The 19,181-nt window shown below is 55.7% G+C and overlaps 5 protein-coding genes across 5 annotated transcripts in view; 3 read left to right on the forward strand and 2 right to left on the reverse strand.

Moving 5' to 3' along the window:
* Positions 1–1,532, forward strand: part of MONBRDRAFT_33681 (uncharacterized protein) — a gene marked incomplete at its 3' end in the record, with an annotated part of 4,854 nt that extends 3,322 nt beyond the window's left edge. The window contains exons 10-16 of the mRNA XM_001748308.1: positions 285–373; positions 476–654; positions 695–857; positions 938–1,017; positions 1,126–1,183; positions 1,318–1,389; positions 1,467–1,532. Of these exons, the coding sequence (XP_001748360.1) occupies positions 285–373; positions 476–654; positions 695–857; positions 938–1,017; positions 1,126–1,183; positions 1,318–1,389; positions 1,467–1,532 (707 nt within the window). The remainder of the gene's footprint in view (positions 1–284; positions 374–475; positions 655–694; positions 858–937; positions 1,018–1,125; positions 1,184–1,317; positions 1,390–1,466) is intronic.
* Positions 1,533–2,085: 553 nt separating this feature from the next.
* Positions 2,086–10,124, reverse strand: MONBRDRAFT_10647 (uncharacterized protein; the record flags this gene model as incomplete). The annotated part of the gene is made up of 11 exons (XM_001748387.1): positions 2,086–2,351; positions 2,632–2,837; positions 2,930–3,320; positions 3,975–4,329; positions 4,612–4,749; positions 5,850–8,611; positions 8,700–8,942; positions 9,025–9,085; positions 9,201–9,609; positions 9,684–9,756; positions 9,869–10,124. The coding sequence occupies 11 exons, from the start codon at positions 10,122–10,124 to the stop codon at positions 2,086–2,088; spliced, it is 5,160 nt and encodes a 1,719-aa protein (XP_001748439.1).
* A 566-nt stretch (positions 10,125–10,690) lies between these two features.
* MONBRDRAFT_27966 (uncharacterized protein) lies at positions 10,691–14,167 on the forward strand (the record flags this gene model as incomplete). The annotated part of the gene is made up of 15 exons (XM_001748309.1): positions 10,691–11,074; positions 11,459–11,530; positions 11,642–11,713; positions 11,812–11,901; positions 12,097–12,179; positions 12,301–12,424; positions 12,536–12,607; positions 12,696–12,767; positions 12,888–12,959; positions 13,089–13,160; positions 13,270–13,341; positions 13,452–13,523; positions 13,639–13,710; positions 13,818–13,889; positions 14,000–14,167. The coding sequence occupies 15 exons, from the start codon at positions 10,691–10,693 to the stop codon at positions 14,165–14,167; spliced, it is 1,569 nt and encodes a 522-aa protein (XP_001748361.1).
* Positions 14,168–15,104: 937 nt separating this feature from the next.
* Positions 15,105–16,295, reverse strand: MONBRDRAFT_10649 (uncharacterized protein; the record flags this gene model as incomplete). Its single annotated transcript, XM_001748388.1, has 1 exon — positions 15,105–16,295. One exon carries the CDS (start codon positions 16,293–16,295, stop codon positions 15,105–15,107), a length of 1,191 nt encoding a protein of 396 aa, XP_001748440.1.
* Positions 16,296–17,315: 1,020 nt separating this feature from the next.
* Positions 17,316–19,181, forward strand: part of MONBRDRAFT_27968 (uncharacterized protein) — a gene marked incomplete at both ends in the record, with an annotated part of 3,528 nt that continues 1,662 nt past the window's right edge. The window contains 2 exons of the mRNA XM_001748310.1: positions 17,316–18,417; positions 18,723–19,008. Coding sequence (XP_001748362.1) covers positions 17,316–18,417; positions 18,723–19,008 — 1,388 coding nt within the window. The remainder of the gene's footprint in view (positions 18,418–18,722; positions 19,009–19,181) is intronic.

The following is a 19,181-nucleotide window of genomic DNA, read 5'->3' on the forward strand; positions in this document are numbered from 1 at the left end:
GAGAGAGAGAGTGTGTGTGTGTGTGTCTGCGAGACGCAGTCATCGAACAAACGGACCTGAGCACGGCGGGCGGCGGTTGGCTCGACGCAGGAACGCAAAGAGATGGAGGCAACGTCGTTGATGGTCCTGGCGGCCGTCGTGGCCTTGGTCTTGGTCATTGTGGGCTATTGTATGTCGTCGTTGTTGTTCTTTGGGAAGGGGCTTGAGCGAATGCAGACACAACTTCCGACTCGTCGCCCGTGTGCCGACACGCTGCTGTCTCATCTCACCGTCCGGTGCGCTAGTGCTGCATCAAGCCAAGGGGGGCGTGCGTGCTGACCAGGTGTTGTTGGTGGGCTGTAAGGGGGCGGGCAAGACAACCCTCTTTCTCAAGGTGAGACGCAGCGCCGCAGCGCCAAGGATGACTCAAATGTGCCATTGCGCCGAGACATGGCTCGACTTCTCATTGGCTCGGCTGGAATGCCCGCATCGGCAGCTGTGTCATGATCGACAAATGCCCACGGTGACCAGCATGAAGCCAAACACCGCCACTCTGACGGGCGATCAAGAAGGCCAGCAAACCGTCATCGCCGATTTGCCTGGCCATCAGCGCCTGCGCACGCAAGTGCTTCGTCTTTTGCACGGCCATCCTCCACCGGCTCGTGAGATGCCACCGTACTAACTCCGCACGCCCTGCTCTGTGCTTGCTGCTCAGGACTTGCTTGGCGGAGGCTTTGCCACGGGCCCGGGGCATTATTTTTGTGGTCAATGGCTCTCAATTCAAGGAGGAGCTGCGCGAAGTGGCCGATCTCCTGTACAGCGTCCTCTTGAAGACGCTCGACCGCGCCACGCCAATCCTTCTCGTCTGCACCAAGCAGGTGAGATGGCTTTGCTTTGGCTGCCTGACCTTGCGTGGTCTGTGACTGACAGCGCCCACGACTCCATCATGATCCAACAGGACATTGTGACGGCTCAAAAGTCCAAGAGCGTCGTTCGACGTCTCTGTGAAGAGCTCACGGCGCTCCAGGATACGCACAAGTATGCCAACCGTTGATGGATCAACTCGAGCAACATGGGTGGCCCGCTCCCACATGTTTGCGTAGCAGTGCTGATGCACGTTTGCTTATGCCCCCGTCCTGCATGTAGCGGCGCCGTGGTCGAGGACACGGACAACAAGACCACCGAGCAAAGCTTGCCACTGGACGTGCGTTCCGCTCATTGCCAACCCCGACTGTTTCCGTTCCTTTCAACAAAAGAACGGAGCTTTTGTTGAAGGTTCAAAGCCCCGTTTCGTCGCGTTGAAAACGACTGATCCTGGTTTTGTCCTCGTCTGTGCAGATCGATGGCCAGTTTCGCTTTGAGCTGCTCGACAACCGTGTGGACATTCTCGAGACGACGTTCAAGTCCAAGGTACGGTGCCCTCTTGCCAAAAAATGGGGCAATTCCCGACAACGACAAGTTCTTGACATTCTTTCTGCCGTTGACAGGACGCCACCGCAGTGGACCAGTCACGAGACCGCGTGAAGCAGTGGATCTTTGACGCGACTTTATAAATCAAACAAAGTCGACTGGGCAGTCTAGGAACCTTGCTGCTCCTCCCCATCCAATCAAAAGTATCGAGCTCTGATCGACATGCTTCGTCAGCCACATGATCATGGTGTCGATTATGGTACAAATTAAGAGAGCTGTCAAGCGGGCGTGGGTTTTGGCTCAGGTACATGGGAAACAAAACAACAGGCAAGCTTACACATCATTTTCGAGACGTAATTCGTGGGTTGCGAGTGCCTTGATATCCCGCAAACGCAGGCGTGCTGGAGATGGAATGGCTCATCATGCTGTATGGTTCCGGACTGTACGGGTTCGGCGTACTGGGCATCGACGCAGAAAGGCTTCTGGTCATGCCTGGCCGCTGAGCCACGTGGAACACGCGGGTACCGGCGTGCATGCCGTGTTGAATGACACCCGTCATCAAGTAACGGTGAAGATCGCTGTGTAGCACGAGGTGCGGCAAGTCCTGCAAATTGGAGGCCGAGGTCGGTACAGGGGTTTGGGAGCCGGCCAGTGTCATGCTTGCCCGCCGGGCCTGCTACAAACGCAAGCGGCCAGTCAGATTTCAAGTCCGTACAAGACAGTGGCGGGGATGCTCGACCGGACAAACCTGTAAGGAATTTCGTTGAGCAGTGGCCGTCGCTTGATACTGCGCTCGTTGCTGTTGAAGTTGTTGTTGTTGCTGTTGTTGCTGTTGGAGTTGCTGTTGGTACTGCTGTTGCTGTTGTTGCTGCTGCTGGCTTTGCGGTTGTTGCTGCAGTTGCTGTTGGCGTTGCTGCCGAAGCTGTTGTTGCTGTGTCTGTTGCTGCTGTTGAGCGGTCTGGCTTGTTGACGCTGAAGCAGCCCTGAGCGCCTTCGTTTCCTCAATCACTGCAAGACATTGTCGAATAAAAAAGAAAAAAAAAAAAAAAAAAAAAAAAAAAAAAAAAAAAAAAGACCAAGCCATTGAAGGTTGCATGGCCACCGGCACAAGTACCGGTACGAGTAAGAACTTGCATAGGAAGACGCATAAACAGATAAACATGATTCAGGCGCATAAAGAGAAAAACATAATTCAAACACAATCAAACGCAATCAAACAAACAGAGCAAACGGGCATCGTACCTTGCTCTGGCGACACGGGCCGGGGCACCTTGGGAGTCAGAAGCGAGGGCGCTTCCGTAGGAACGGGGTTTGGTACTTCTTTCAATTCTGTGCCTTGTAGTGTAGCCCAAATGTCGTGTTTCAGTGGACGACCCTCGATCTGCTCCAAAAACAACTGCTGCTCCCTGCAGAACGCGTTGGCCTCGTCCAACGAGCCGAAGTTTGTGCTGGCCCCAACCGAGTCAGGAATATGGTCCACGAGGCTCAGTGAAAAGGATGTTGCGCACACATCGCTCAAGCAAAACGGCGGGGTACATACCAGAGGCGAGGCTCAAAAGGCAAGTCCCAAGAGTCGCGGACGCAGACCTGCCAAGGGCGCTCCCCCTCAATGCGCCGGACTTCCACAATTTGCCCATAGCACACAAGTTGATGCGACTTGGCATTCTCAACTGGGCGTCGCACTTGCATGGTTTCAGGATCATCTAAATTCAGATGTCCCGCCCAACATCGGTGAGTCATAGTGCATGGCATGGCCTGAGGGTGGCGAGGGCATAGCATACCGAGGTCGGGTATACACTGGCCCGCAAAAAAAGGGTCGTCTGCGAGCACATGACGAGTGGACGCAAGAGACGGCCGAAGGCAATGGGTGGCGCGAGGCTCAAACTGCATCAAACGGATCCGCTTCATCTTGTCACAGCGCCGAAGCTCGTCTGCACACAATCAACCCGGAAGTGGAACGGGGCAGAATGCGTAAAAGTCCATGCGAAAAGGCGGGACTAGCCACATGAAACGGCTTCAACGGGATATCACGTTCTTTTGAACAACATCTGCTTGGGGTCAAAGCAAGATTTGAACATACTGAGACGGATTGCCGGCATGCGGGGATGGAGCACGGTTGGTAGGCCCTCGGGTGGTGGGGTCGTAGATGACGACGGTAGAACCCACGTGTCTTCGCGCTCAAGGTCAGACACGGGGTCACGGGCACGCGTGTCTGAAGCATCTTGCTCGAACCAGGCCGCGAGCGGCGAAGTCTGAGGTGCGCCCAAGCGACCGCTCGTCCCGTCTTCCAGCAGATGCGGCCTAGAGTAACGGAATCACAGCGCGTCCACAAAGCAAAGGCGTATCAGATCGACTCGAGTTGTCTGCTGGTCGAACCAAAATCAAGCGTGCAAGGTAACAACAAACAAACTTGAGAATCTTGTGGAGAGGATGCTGACGAGGAGCTTCGGCACGAGACCGAGCCTCGGCTGCAAGACGCTCTATGAGTCAGTTGATTGTCGTAGAGGGTGCGGGTGGGTTACGGGTGTGAGCACGCGCAAAGGTGCATGGAGGTTTTGTTGGACGAGTGCACCGAACAGCCTCACCAGCACGGTGGCGTCGAATGTCATCGTCGTCATCGGCCCACGGCTTGTTGAGCAGCCGGGCGGGGTGTCGGTTAACGTAGTCTAAAGTGCGATCGTGAAAAACGTCTGGATTTGTATCGAGGTCCAAGCATTGAGGTGGGGCAAGTCGTTGCACCAGAGCCGCCTCAACTGCAACAAAATCATCGTCGGACCAATCAAGAGCCGCGTGTTTGGGATGTGTGGCCTTGATGAGGTGGATATCAGCCAACCGCCCCTGTTGCGAGGGCGCCAGCTGCACGACGCGAACATCCGGAAATATGGCGCCGTGCTCTGCCCACAGGTCGGTGTGGCAGCTCACGAGACGGTAATCCCGCAACTAAACATTGAGGCAACACGCTTTGGTGAGTCGAATTATTGAGAGGCATTGAAAAGAAAAAGGAAGAAAAGAAAAAAAAAAAAGGCTGGCCAGCGAGGGTTCGAAAGCGGCACCTCGACGGCAATGAGACCCTCATTAAAATCGTCCCAGCTTGAGGAAACAATCAAATCATGGAGGTCAAACGGCAGAATTCCTTCGGAAATTGTCTAAGGGTACACCGGGCCCAGTGATGATAGACGTATCGAGACCAACTGCCTTGCCCCTTCGGATTTAGTCACCGACCTGTAGTATGTGATCAAACTCCTCGCTATACGGCATCATGTAGGGCTGAATGCTGGGGTCTGAGCCACTCGACACGGCCCAGCCAGATTCAAACAGACATAGCACAAGCGCCACCCGTTCCGCCGCATCTGCCCGTGTCTGAAGGCGGAGTGTGAAGCAAGACAAATCGAGCACAGGGTGAGACAGCGATGATAGCTTGCTGTCGCCTTCTTTCTCTGACCCAATCTCCGGCCAGGCCAGGCCAGGCCCAAAAAAAGGGGGCAGCAGAGCAAAAACGACCGATATATAGGGTCTGCAGGGGCGAAATGCCGGCACGTACCTCGGTCCGCGGCGCGAACCGCTGAGAAGCTGCAACCTGCGCCATATGGCAAGTCACGAGGGCAGGTGCGCTCACAAGAGAACAAGGAACCCAGCCCAATTCTGCGACGCGCTAGCGCGGCCCGATGATAAATCAAAGCGCGCCCATTCGGCTAAACCACTTCCACGCTTGGTATCATCCCAGCCCGCCCAGCATTAGCCTGTGCACGGGTCGATCCGCGCTGCCGTTTCTCCTCACGTTTCAGCCTCTCGCGCAGATTTCCACAAAAAAAAAAAAAAAAAAAAAAAAAAAACGGAAAGAAAAGCATTTGTCCACAACACTTGTTTATCACAGCAGTAGTTTGATTGGATGCTTCGCAAGGCATACGAGAATGTGGCTAAGGGTCGGTGCTCCTCGTTGCCCGCCTGCCCGTTGCATGTTTGAAGCTCATCATACTCCTACTTTGGTATAATTATGATCAATTCACCTGTGAACAAGGGGGCGACGAGGTGCTCCACAAAATCTAAACGTTTTGGTGTTAGGCCATGGCCAAACAGAGGCGACCAGTAGACTCGCTGCCTAATGATCGCAGCGGCGCTGGACAGAATGGGGAGCACAGGCCATTATAAAGATAATGCTCGTTGGTACAGACCAGGCAAGCACTGGCCTCGCCTCGTTCATCTAATGAACATTTCCAGCAATTGGCATCACATTGACAAGCTCCGCCATCCGACAAGCGCGCCCCACCCAGGCACACAGTCGAGGTGAGGGGCGCTGCCCCCACTTTGGCCTCTGCCATGACATGACACCTCTGTAGGCCCGGTGCAAGGGTGTGAGTTGCCACGTGTGCCAGAGCTGGGCAGGCTGCCACGCAGGCGCCGTTGTATAGCGCAAAGTCAGGCGCGCAGAGGAGGCACTCGCTTGTTCCATGCACGCATACTTGGCAGTTCCCGCCGCAATCGCACCCCGCGCTTAGCGCACCCGTGCCCATCTCACGTCCGTAGGCACACAATTGAGGTGCGGCAACGGTTGTTGCCGCCTTGACAAACCCCAAACTGGTTTGCGTCGTCTCAACGCTCGTCCCCAAATCCTGGTCCAACAGGCCCGAACAATACTCGTCGGTCGACGTGCGCCAGTAATGAACTGCACGACAGTAGGGATCACGATCACACTCTGTAAAGCAGCTATCCAGGGTCATGCGACGGCTGAAAAAGGCCTTGCTACTGGGTTGGTCCAGGGCCGTAGCAAATCGCATCGCAATGCCTGCTGGCACCCCTGGCCACGCTCCAGCAAACTGCACGCGGTAGCCATCGCGAGGAAAGTCAGCGCTGACATTGGCTGCCAACTCTGTCATCCACTCGATATGGGCATCAGGCGTGCTTGATGACAGCGGGGCGGTTGTTGTCCCCGCATTGCTGCTGGGTTCTTGGGTCGTCTCCAGGGGGGCGGATATCACCTCCACGACTGTACGCGCCATGAGCGGTGCACCCGTAGATCGCATGACGGCCACAAAAACGTCATATTCCCCTGGCGCGACGTTGGTAAACTGGTACACGCCAGAAAGCTGGGCCACCTCCACTTCAAGATCTCCCAGCTTGACAATGGTCATGACGTACTGATTCTCATCCAACATCGTGTCCCATTCAATCTCAACAATGTTCGAGACCACGGGAATTAAGGGGTTGGGTTGATGTAAAATGACTTGCGAAACCTGCTCCGTGCTGCTCACGGCGGGCGTGGTACTCGCAGCGGACTCCGTGCTCATGCCAGTCGTCTCAAGAACAAACGAGGTTGACTGGACACGCTCGACCCCAGTACCACCGGCCACCTGTACCAGCAAAGTCAGAGTGTGGGGCCCGGGAGCCAACCCGGCTGGCAGGCTCCAAGACTGCGTTGTGCGCTCAGCCAAGTCGAGCGCATACTGCTCAACGCCATCCAGCTCCATGGCGGCTTGCTGCGTGCCCACGTTGACGTTGGTGCTCCAGCGCCATGTGACAGCGGTGTCTCTTGCCAGGGTCGAATCGGGGCCCGCAGGACTTGTAAACTGTGCCACCACTGTCGGTGCCTCCGAGACGTTAAAGTGGCGGTTCATGAGAATAGCATGAACCGCTGCCAGCTCCTCCACCCCCAAGGCGCGATCGTAGACCAGCGCCTCAGCCACATCCATCCGCACCGAGTTGGTGCGTGCGTGCTCCACGCCCATCATGAGAGCGCCGGGCTGAAGGTTCCACCCCACAAGAAACGAGGAGACGGTCGAGCCATTAACGAGCATGCGATTGGTGGTACCATCGGCCACCACTGTGTGGAGCAGCCAGGGCTGCCCTTGTCCTTGCCAGGCAGACTCCGATCCATCCCCTGAGCAGTACGTCTCGACCATCAGATTGCCCGCCGGCGACACGGCGGCCCCCGCCACCTGATAGCAGGCGGGCTGACCAAAGGTCAAGCCACCCCAACCCGCACTCCAGTAGCGCACTGCCACTACAACTGTAAAGCTGGTTGTTGGCTGCGCCGCAAAGGCCTCCGCTCCCAGCTCAGCCCCGGCGCCGTCAAATTGCAGAAATTGTGCTGGACCGTGAGCAGGGGTGGAGCTCCGCTGGACGAGTTGCGGACCATGGCCCATCAACGGTGCCAGCGTGTTGTTGTAGCCTGACAGGTCGGTCCAAAGGCTAACTTGACCCGACTCGTCTGTGGTTACATTCTCTGCCGCCACGACGTGCAGCACCAAGCCGTGTGTAGGCAGATGCTCATCGCAAGCTCCGCTGGGCTGAAACACGGCCATGTACGTGGCTGCATCAGGGGCGACGACCAAGGTCCCAGCGTTTGGCAGTGCAGACAATGCAGTCAGTGAAACATTCCACTCGCTCAACACGTAGCGCACGCCCGCTCGGCAGTATGCAGGCTCGAGACGAAGCTCGTGCTGGAAGCCAACTAGGGTGTCCAAGGTGTATGGTAGAGCATGTGGAATGCCGTCGACCAGAAGCATGGCCCCGCTGGGATTGCTGGCAAAGACGATCGCCGCTTTGCGAGGCCAGATATTAACGTGCTGGAGCGTCATGAGGCCGTGGGCATCCGTAGCGCGCGCTTCAATGAGGTAGCCAGTCTGGCCACCAAAGCTGTGACCACGCACAGGAGCGTTAAACTCGAGTTGTGCCCCCTCAGTCCAGGCCATGGTGGGGTGAAAGTGCTGGTCATGACGAAAGCGGACGCTCCAGGCCAGCGTGGCATTGGGCGTGGCAGATGTCGCAATCAGGTCCAAGCGATTACCAGCAGAGAAGACCGAATTGTTGAGGGGAGATGCCAGCTCCAAAGCGGGAGGTGCGCCGACGGTCAAGGGTAGGGAATGGCTTCTGGTGGTCATGTGACCATCCGAGATGACCACTGCCACGGCATACCTTCCAGCCTGCGTCAGGCTGAGCGTAGCACTTTGACCGACTGCCCAGGGAATGACCTGCCCCTCCATGTACCAGTTATAGCTCAGCGGGCTCTCTTCCGGATCCGAGGCATTGGCGGTCAGCGTGATTGTCACCGGTGCCTCGGGCCAAAATGCCTGATATTGAACGTTGTGAAGCACTGGCGGTCGGTTGCCATCATAGTACATGTAACGAAAGACGTGGCCAGCCATGTCCGTGGCATAGATGGCTCCATCGGGGCCCTCCGCCAAGCTGAGCAGATTTCCCTGAAACTGTGCCATTGTTGTTGATTCTATCGGGAACGAAACAAAGAGGCGTGCGCATGAAGCCACGGGGTTCTAGCATGCGAGCATGGTGCGTTGGGCTGAGTCTGTACGAACCGACAACGGTTGGCTCTGGGCTCCAGGTCGTTTCCAACACCTTGATCCAACCCGACACGTAATCGCCGATGATAATGGCTCCGTCGTAATGGCTGGGGAACATGGAGCCACGGTATACAAGGCCACCAACAATGGCCATGCCGTAGCCGTCGTGGGGCACAGCGTACAAGGCAGATTCGTGCAACAGACAATCACACGTTGGAAAACGGGTGTCGTTGCACATGCCTTCACACATTGGCCAGCCTATGGGACAGATGTGCAGGGGTCACAGGGCCAACTGAGCGGGCACTCGCACGTCAGCTGAGAATGACTTGATAGGACTCACCATAATTGGCACCAGCCATTTTTGTGGGGTCGTACACGTGCACGTCTTCTGTTGAGATGGCCTAGTTGCATGGAATCAAGATCATGAGTTAGACGCTGCTAGCTGACGATGAATGAGGCAAACGAGTAGAAATTGAGTCGAGCCAAGAACGCGGTCAAGTCGGTTTTTGTTTGCACCTGATCATTGCCGCCGACTTCAGCCATGACGTAGAGGCCAGACACGGGGTCCCAGCGCCCGCTAAAGGGATTACGGAGGCCCATGGCCTGGATGCCGGCATAGAAGGTGCCGCCCATCTGAGCCCCCCAGTTGTCACTGGGTATGGAGCCATCCGCGTTGAGGCGCAGCAGCTTGCCACGCGCAGAGGTGGGGTTCTGAGCCACGTTGCCCTGAAACATGTCGCCCACGGCCACGTACAGCTTGCCATCGGGCCCAAAGTCCAAGCCCGCACCAAAGTGGCAACAGGCATTGTTGTATCCCGTCTCGGGTTCGGTCCAGATGGTTATTTCCGAAGCTAGATCCAAGCGACTGGACAGACCGCCGTCGTTCTCCTCATGGGTGAAGACAGAAATTCGCAATTGCTCGGGTCTAGTCACGCGTTTACACGGTGAGGCATGAGGCTTGGCAGCAGGGATGACCATTACCACAGACAAATGACGTACTGGCGTGGCGACCAATACAGAAAAATCTGCTGGTCCGTTTCGAATTCCGGGCTGAGCGCAAAGTCAAAAAGACCTGCATCATGATGGAGAACGTGGATCAAGAGACCAGAGGTGAACGCAGTCGCCTGCTCGACAGGAGATTGATGCTTGGGCACCACCATGTAACAGTGGCACGCGTGACCCACCGTACTCCACGCCCTGCATCAGGCGGCTGGTGTCAAACTGCGCGTATGTGGCCGCTTCAAGCGAGCTGGTATTGAGCAGCGTCAGGCGACCCAACCGTTCGAGCACCAACAGGCGGCCATCAGGCAAAAAGCGTAGCTTGACGGGCTCTTGATCAAGTGTCAGGAGTGGTTCGCGCTGCACGTGTCCGAGTTGCGCCTCGGTGCAAGGCACCGTGTTTGCCAGCAACAGGATGCAGAGCCAGAGAGCTGCAGCCATGGTCGCACCAACGTGGCAGCGGCTCTTGCTTGCCATGTCGTTGGTACAGGGCAAGGTAGAACTGGGAGGATGCCGAGGTGTGGTGACGGCAAGAAACTGATGTCGTCTTGGTCGAAGCGCGCTGCCGAGCCAGAGCCTTGGCGCGCCAGGGATGGAGCGGATACATGGCCTGTCCGCTCGGAATGGGCAAACGTAAACATGCCAACCCTGAATCAGCATGTGATGATGATCATACATCTGCGTGTCCAGTGGTGCGCATCCACTCGGTAGAAGGGTGAAGCACAAGCAGTCAGGAGGGCTCTTGCCGCGATGGCCCTTAATCCAAAAGACAGCGCGCTGCCATTCACACCATTTGACGTCCCGTCGGTGATTGCTTGCTGGCTTGCAAATTAAATTTGTCAGAAAATGTCATTCAAGTTCAGTTGGTAACAGAGCTTTTTGCGATCTGCGCAGACAGACGCGCAGACGCGGCAGACGGCAGAGATCTGAGGTCACGCAGCACGTTTATGGGCCTTGGGTGATGGATGGATGAATGGAAGGGTGGATGGATACGCACTGCCACCGTGATGTGGCGTTGGGCCGTGTGCAGCCTTGTGGTGATGGTGCTGGGCTCAGGGTTGGTGGTGCACGCTGCATTGGACAATGATGAGCCCCTTATCGGGGTTGATCTGAATGGCAATCTCTACATCAACACCTCGACGGCGGGTGGCAATCCACGCTTGCTGTTAAATGGGGTCGATGTGCTTCAGGAGCTGGCTGAGCTGCGTGAAGTATGCTCTGAAAGGCCGGGGACGTTCTCAGGCACAGTTGACTGTCGGCTGGAGAATGTGCCCCCGAATGTGACGCACATCTTGGGCAACATCAGTCTGCTGTCCTGCCCACTCCTGGTGGCAGAGGATCTGCAAGTTTTTGCAAAACTCGTGCATGTCAGCGGAGACTTGAGAATCGAAGTACGTTGGAACGTGTTGGCGGTTTCTCGACGTTTGCTAGCTCGGATGAGCATCAGTGTATCACGCCACCGTGGCAAGATGAGCTCGCCGTGTTTGACACAATCGTGGTCAACACAAGTCTTTTTACGTCTGATGATCGTGCCGTGAAGTCAGGTGTGCTCTTGATAAATGTGCGATTCTGAGCAGCTCATTCTGTGCTTTGCTCGCTCGAGCAGAACAATGCCGCCCTGGTCAACGTAGATGGGTTTGCAAGTGTCACAAGTGTCGGTGGCCGCTTGTCCATCAGAGTGCGTTGTTGTGTGGCAGCCTGCCATGCGTGTGTGGACGCGGGGTCGGTGCGGTGTTTGTGAGCAACTGAGACGCTGTATTTGCTGGCTTGAGCAGGATAATGGTGTGCTGACCAATCTGGCTGGGCTTGGTAATATCGTCAGTGTCGGCGGCTACTTGTCCGTCAGCGTACGTTGTCGTTTGAGGACATGCCATGCCGTTGAACCGTGTTTAGAGGTGGACGGACAAACAAGGAGGCCCATGTGTTTGTGGGCCCCTGACCTTTGCTGCCTCGCGCAGGATAATGGCGCCCTAACCGATGTGGATGGGCTTGGCAACATCTCCAGCGTTGGCGGCTACTTGTCCATCGTTGTACGTCAGCGCGTGCAAGCGTGTAATCTTGACGTATCCGGTGTGCATGTATGAGAGGACGTTGTCATGCCTTTGTGTTTGTCATCGTCTGATGCCAGTTCTGTTGCCGCAACCAGTCCAATTACGTTTTAGCCAATGTGGATGGACTTGGGAGCATCACCGGCGTCGACGACTGCGTGTACATCAGTGTAGGTGGTCGAACGAGAACGTGTCATGCTGATGGCGCGTGTGTGGATGTGCGTAAGAGCAAATTATGAGGATGGAGAGCTCGTGCGCGTCTAATGTTTTGTCACGCTGGCTTGGACAGTCCAACGACGGTCTGACCAATTTGCATGGACTTGGAAGTATCACCAGCATTGGTGACTGCTTGTACATCCGTGTAGGTGGCCAGTTGGCGTGGACGTGGGCGAGCGGATTCGCACAACGTGTATGCGCGTCCAGTGATTGATTCGGTTGCATCCATGATGTGAGCAGGATAATGACGACCTCGCCAACGTGGATGGACTTGAAAGTGTCACGAGCGTCGGCGGCTTCTTGGACATTGTTGTACGTTGTTGGTCAGGGCGTGTCACTTTTGGTGAACGCAGGTGCGCGACGGGTAGCGTCTATTCCGATGTCTTATTCTTCTGCATCGAACAGGGCAATGATGGTCTAACAAATTTGAACGGGCTTGGAAATATCACCAGTGTCGGCGGCTACGTGTACATCTACGTACGTTTCATGAGGGCATGTCGCTTGTAATATCGCGCTCAGTTGGACGTTAAAAAGTGGAGGTTCAAGTGTCTGTGAGCGTCTCATGCCTTGCGTTGCTGGCTCGGACAGCTCAATTCTGCCCTGACCAATCTGGATGGTCTTGGAAGCGTATCAAGTTTAGGCGGCTACTTACAGATCCGTGTACGTTGTTGATGGTGGTGGGTGTCAATGCGTGCGAGTAGAAAATGAGAAGGATGCGCTAATTGCAATGTTGCGTTGTCTTGGACAGTCCAATACTGCCTTGAGCGATGTGAATGGACTTGGAAGCATCACAAGCGTGGGCGGTTACTTGAACATTAGAGTACGTTGTTGTGTAGGGACGCGTCATGTCGAATGTCACGCGTGTATTAATGTGGGTGGGCGTATTATGCGGTTGGTGCGTGTTTGAGTCTCTCGTCCCTAACTTCACTGGACTAAACAGGATAATGACGTATTGAGCAATGTGGATGGACTTGAAAAGATCACAAGCATCGATGGCTTCTTGCACATCAGAGTACGTGGTTATGTGGCGTGTGCTTTTGCATGTCATGCTTGTATGTACATACGTTGGCATAATAGGAGGGCTATAATGTTATTACATTTGTGTGCCTCTGATTGTTCCTTTTTTTGCTCTCTTGAGCAGTCCAATGCGGCCCTGAGCAATGTGAATGGACTTGGAAATGTCGCAAGCGTCGGCGGCTTTCTGTACTTGAGAGTACGTCGTTGTGTGTGCTTCTGCATGTTGCGCGTGTCTGAATTGGGTGAGCGGGTGGGGATGGTTCGTTTTGTGAAAGCCTGTTGTCTCATCTTGTTGTTTTGGGTAGAACAACGACGCCTTGACCAATGTAGATGGCTTTGGAAGTATCACAAGGCTCATCAGCAACTTGGACATCTACGTACGTTGATATGACTTGATATGACGCATGTGTGTGGACGCGCCTGTGTAGAATCTGAGAGACATGTATTTGCTCGCGTCTGATGCTTCTCGTGTTGCTGTTTCAAACAGGACAATGGTAACCTGACCAATGTGGATGGACTTGAAAATATAACCAGCGTTGACGGCTTCTTGTCCATTAGAGTACGTTGTGGTGTGGAGCGTGTCACTGTGAGTGTCGCGTGTGTCTGGAAGTGGGTGAGCATGGATTGCAATGTGTTCGTGGGCGTCGAGTGTCTCACCTTGCTGTCTCGAGTAGTCCAATCCCGCCTTGACCAATGTGGGTGGGCTCGGCAGTCTTGCCAACATTGGTGACTATTTGCACATTGAAGTATGTTGCCAAATGGTGATAATGTCGCGTATGGGGCCGTGAGTACGATGTTTGGGATGGCTGAGCCGTAGCTGACGACTCGTGCACTGTTGCGCTGGCTCGGACAGCACAATGGCAACCTGACCAATGTGGATGGACTTGGACGCACGACCCGCGTCGGTGGCAACTTGGAAATTAGCGTACGCTGTTGCATGACGTCGTATCGTTTTGGATGTCGTGCTTGTATGCACATGGGCGGGCAGTCAGTGTATCTGTGAGCGTCTGATGGTTTGTGTGCTGACTCGCGTAGTACAATTCCGTGCTGGCAAGTGTGAGTGGACTTGGAAACATTAGCAGCGTCGATGGCAGCCTACGAATTTGCTCGAATCCTCAACTCAACACATCAACAGTACCAAACTTGATTCAATTGTCGGGTTCTTGCCGCGTTGTCACCAGCGAAGAATGCACGCCTTGCTGAATCGTCTCGAGGGGCGCAAGTTCTACATGCACGAGTCAGCAGATAAATCACGGCATAATACGGCGGCGAAGCATAGTTGGACACCATTCCCACTTGGTAGATGTCTTTATTTATCCGAGTTCATGCGTGCCACGACCTTGGATTGTGGGATTGTAAAACGGCCCGCCATGTTGCTTTTTGTTCTGTCTTTTTTTGCTGCGCAACAAACCCTGTCATCGTCGTCTGAAAGCCAATGGGCAGCTGTGCTGCACATCGGTCGTGCCATTTCTTCTGAGCAATATTTGTCAGGGGCTGTTTTGGCGCTGGCTGCGGTTTGGGACCAATTGATGCAAGACCTGGCGCCCAGACCTTCACAAGCGTGCGGCCGCACCGAGCGTGCCGACGGGCCGCGCGCACCGGGGCCGAAGCGCCAAGAGCCCGTGAATTGAGATGGGAACATCAAGGCAATGTGCGTGGACGCCCGCAGCAGGCCCGGCCAATACCTTAATCCTGCTTGACGGCATAAAATTACAGGGCAACGCGCATCGCGACGGCACGTCATACTCAATTCAGTCGCCAACTTACCCACGCCCCTGCCCAGAAACAAATAAACAACTAAAACCCAATTCTGCCACACGGTTATCACCTCGGGATGGCATTGAAAGGATGAGCGTCACGGTCAGGCGTCACAAAGTATGATCGATATGCTGACACGACGTGAGGGCTTGCATTGACCGCAGCAGCGGCATGCCCAGAACAGCTACTTTGCAAACATCAGAAAAGATAATACCCTCCACCTCCATGGCGGAGGCCTCTCTGACAACATTGTCGAGGGCAAATAAGAGCTTCTCATCCAGCCGGCCCGAAGTCTTGCGTGTTGGGTGCTGAGCGAGCACCTGCGGAAATACACACGCTGGGTCATCATCACCTTCGAAGAGCATATCGAGCACCCTGCGGCTTAGGAGCATCGGTGGCGTGCACCCCATGTCAACCATGGCTCAAAAGCTGCGGAAGACCTGGCCCGCAGCTCACGCTTGGCTCTGATAAAGTCACGCTTGTTGCCATATGTAGTGTCATCTTGGCACTCAACGAGCGCAATGTCGCCACCGCTGGGCAGTTGGGATGCCGTGGAGACGATCAATGCATCTTGGCCAGAGTCACAGGCGCGCTGTTGTGCTTGTCTTTCCGTTGAAACTGCCTGGTCAATCAGAGAGTCCACGGTCTCGTTTCCCGTGTAGACGATCCATTGATTGGGCACGGCCTTGCGGATCTTGTCGAGCATGGGCACCAGGTGCGTCTGCAGGCGCTCAAGCCGTTCTGAGACAGGTGTCTTGTCGACGACACGTGTACTTCCAGACGTCTGGTGCTTCAACTGCCGGGCAGCATGCCGTGCCTCTTGTTCTTCGAGGATGGCCTTGAGCGCCGCGGGCAGGGTGGTGTCCAACTCGTCGTCAGCCTTAGGCGCTCCGCTGGCAAATGCGAGCGTCTTGGACAAGCGAGACGCAGCAGGCTGCACATGGGTAGCTAGCTTCGTGAGGTGGGCGGCCTTGAGCCGTGCTACAATGTAGTACTTCTGCGCTCTCAGACGCACGACATCGATAACGTGGTCGTGGGCAAAGTAGAAGCGCTGTGCAAACATAGCGGCATGCGTTTGCAGGTTGAGATCGTGCAAGCTGTGTGCGGTATACTCCTTGGCCACAGAGGCCACGGACACTGCGCACTGGTCCTGGCCCGGCAGCAAGTCATAGCAAACTCGGAGACGTTCCTGGCCGTTGCGCACACTGAGCGAGAGGTTCTGATTTCGGAGGCGCCAGTCTGACGTATCTCGCACCAGCTCGCCAAAGGAGCGCACACGCAGGCACGGGCCCAGGGCATCGCACAACGCCTTCCAGTCACCCGAGTCCTTGGGGCGCGCGTGGAAGTGGACGTCGAATGTCGTCGTCTCCAAGAAAGACCGCACCTCCTTCAAGAAATTGTCGACCTTGTTGTCTTCAAAATCACTGTCAAAGCACTCCTTGGCCGCATTTTGCAAGCAATGAGGCGGTGTCTTTTGACAGACCCTCTGAATCAAGACGACGGCATCCTCGCTGAGCTCTTCCGGCACGGCATCAGCAGCTGCCGCAATCGCCAGCTCGGTTCTGGCAGCCATTCTCCTGAACGTACTGACTTAGCAAAAAAAATACCAGACATCTCGTCGACCGAAACCATCTGACAATCCATTAAGTTTTTGTCTTACATTGTCTCTCAAGAGAAAAGAGAGAGAGAGAGGACAAACAGAGAGAGCTATGACGTCAATGTTGGACACTCAGCAAACAAAAGAACAGTCGAACAAACAAAAGAATCAGTGCGTTTGCGCACAGCGTGTGGTTGTGCAAAGAGAGAGAGACACACAGAAAGAGAGAGAGACAGAGTTCGCGAGAGAGAGAGACAGAGAGAGAGACAGAGAGAGATTCAGAGAGAGATTCAGAGAGAGAGAGAGACTGTTGTGTGTGTGCACGAGCAAAACTGTCTTTCTTTTCAAGTGCCCCTTCCACACTAAAAGAGAGCTTTGGCTTGTGTGTGTGTGGTGTCGTACGACTGTCTCGTTGGTGTGTAAACGGCAGTGTGGTGTGCTGATGCTGTTTGGGTGTGCCTGCACTGGTCTTGGTCTGGTCTTGGTCTGGTCACTGGATCGGGCGCAGTCAGTTTGCTGATTGCATTTCAAGGTAGAACGGGGTCAGGACGGAACCTGACTTGGCTTGAAAAGAGGAAAGAAGAGAAATAAAAGAAAAAAAAAGGTGCCCGCTGCCTCGGGGAACACGCGCGCGCCGGGCGACCTCAAGTGTGCGACTGACGACGCCCTAGTCTGCTGGTGGTCAATCACCGCACCATCATACCTGCGGGCTATCCCCTATCCCTGCTCCGCCTCTTCTCTTTTCTCTGTCATTTTTTTCCATCATTGTCTGGCACGTCTTTGATTGATGCTTGGTGGTGGAGAACCAACGACTTGCGCGTCCCTGATTGCCCCCTCGCGTTCTGGTGCCGCCAGCCGCGGCCGTTGAGCGCCCCGGATCGGTGGGAACAGAACCATTGATCCGGCCGTTCGGGGCCTTTCTTAGTCTTGGAAACAGTTGGATCGCTTCTCGGCTCGACTACAGCACCGCGCCCCGTCCCTTCGCGGATCTCTCCCATGCCGCTTAGCGTGGAGGTGAAGGAGGCGCTCCAACCGGCCTTCGCTTCTAGACCAATCACATACGTCCTCATGGCGGAGTCGACCGCACACGAACGCCACCCGCGTGCGAATCAACTGTTTGAAGAGTATACCCCTCCCGCCGGGGGCCCTCGGCATCGCTCTAGCCATGGTTTTCAGTTCTGGCAGATGCGCCGCGACAGTTGCGCCTCAACCGAGGACGATGACATTGTCGGCACGGGCAAGCTGCGCCGCGGCTCTCACCCCGACAACTGGCTCCAGAGCTCACATGGATTTGGCATTGATTTTTCCGATGCTTTCCATCGCCGGCGCAGCAGTGACACCGCCCTCACCGACATGGACTTGCTTCAGCTAGCAGAACTCGTCAAGGCCTCCTCTATGGCCTCGGGTCTGGGCAGCGACACCTGTCTCACCCCACAAGGTAGTGACGGGCGACGGGGTAGTCTAATGGTGTCGTCCATCACCCCAGTCCCCGGTGACACCAGCCTGGGCTCCCCCAGCAATCTCGACCCGCCCGCCATACGCTTCTCCGATAGCTCCAACGGCAGCCGCCGCTTTCCTGGCGCTGGCCGCCATTCCCGCACCCACGGATCAACCAGTTCCATTGGCCTGGGCACTGGTGTACCATTGGAACCCCGCCCCAGCATGGACAGTACCTCTTCCCAGTGCACCCTTCGCCCACCCTCATTGTCTTTCTCCGGACCAGCCACGACCTCGGACGAACACGAGCTCGGCCTCGGAGTGCCGCTCGAAGGCCAGCTTGGTGACCCCTTTTCTGTACCTGATGCCCAAGTCGTTCCACGCCATGATGGATCAACTTTGTCCTCCGTTCCTGACGCGGGTGCGGGTGCAAATGCAGACACGGATGCTGATATCGATGCGGATGATGACGACGATGGTGCTGACAGTGTCTGTCTGGACAATGGCTCCTGCGGCGTGCAACTCACCCGTTGCCTCTCGCCGGGTCATGTGCGGCGGTATTACCAGCGTCGCGCATACGACCAAACGGACCAGCCCGACATGAGCTCAACCCTTCAGCCCCGCCCGCCACCGCGCTCGCCCACGGCTTCATCTCCACACAGTAGCCACGGAGCGCGCCGCGCCCATTGGAGGAGCGAGCTTCTGACTTTGATTACTATGATCCCTCCACCCTTGTACCCAGTGGTCGTGACTCGGATATGGCGGCCTCGGAATCCCTTGCGCAAGCCCGCAACCTTGCCGCACCCTCTCACAAATCATCAGCTGGCTCCTCCAGCAGCACGCCACCCATCTCACGCCGTGCCATAATGGCCCGTCATCGTGCAGCCAGCAGCCGCGATGGGAGCAACCCTGGTAGCCGAACCGGGAGCGCCACTGATCTTTTGGCTAATATCCAACCTCGGTCAGATGTGTCGTCTCCCAGTGAAGGTAGCACGCAAGATTCTCATGAGTCCCGTCAGGACGACGCCTCCAGCGAGCTGGATGACATGGAGATGGAGCGCCCCACCTCAGCGGCCACCACAGCAGGCAGCAACGACATACAAACCCTCATCAACTTGAACGGCTCGGAATTTGTTTCGCCACGCTCGAGCGCCGACTTTGATGAAGAATGTTTTAGCGACGACAGTTTGGCATCTGGTTGCAGCTCTGACGCAATTGGCTTTGTTCAACCACGCCGCGTGTCCAAAAGCCCGTCAGCTCGCGGTATGGCTCGTGCAAAGGACTTTCCATCCCAGCACTCGCCTTTATCTTTCGCGCGCATGCCTCACCCAAAGCTCTCGCTTTTCCTCATCGCTTTGCCATAGAACGCTGGCGCTCCTTGCGGTACATGACCACCGCCGTGCGCGTGTTTGACGAAGCTCCTAT

The sequence above is a fragment of the Monosiga brevicollis genome, genomic scaffold (genome assembly GCF_000002865.3).
Source record: "Monosiga brevicollis MX1 MONBRscaffold_22 genomic scaffold, whole genome shotgun sequence".
NCBI lineage: Eukaryota > Choanoflagellata > Craspedida > Salpingoecidae > Monosiga > Monosiga brevicollis.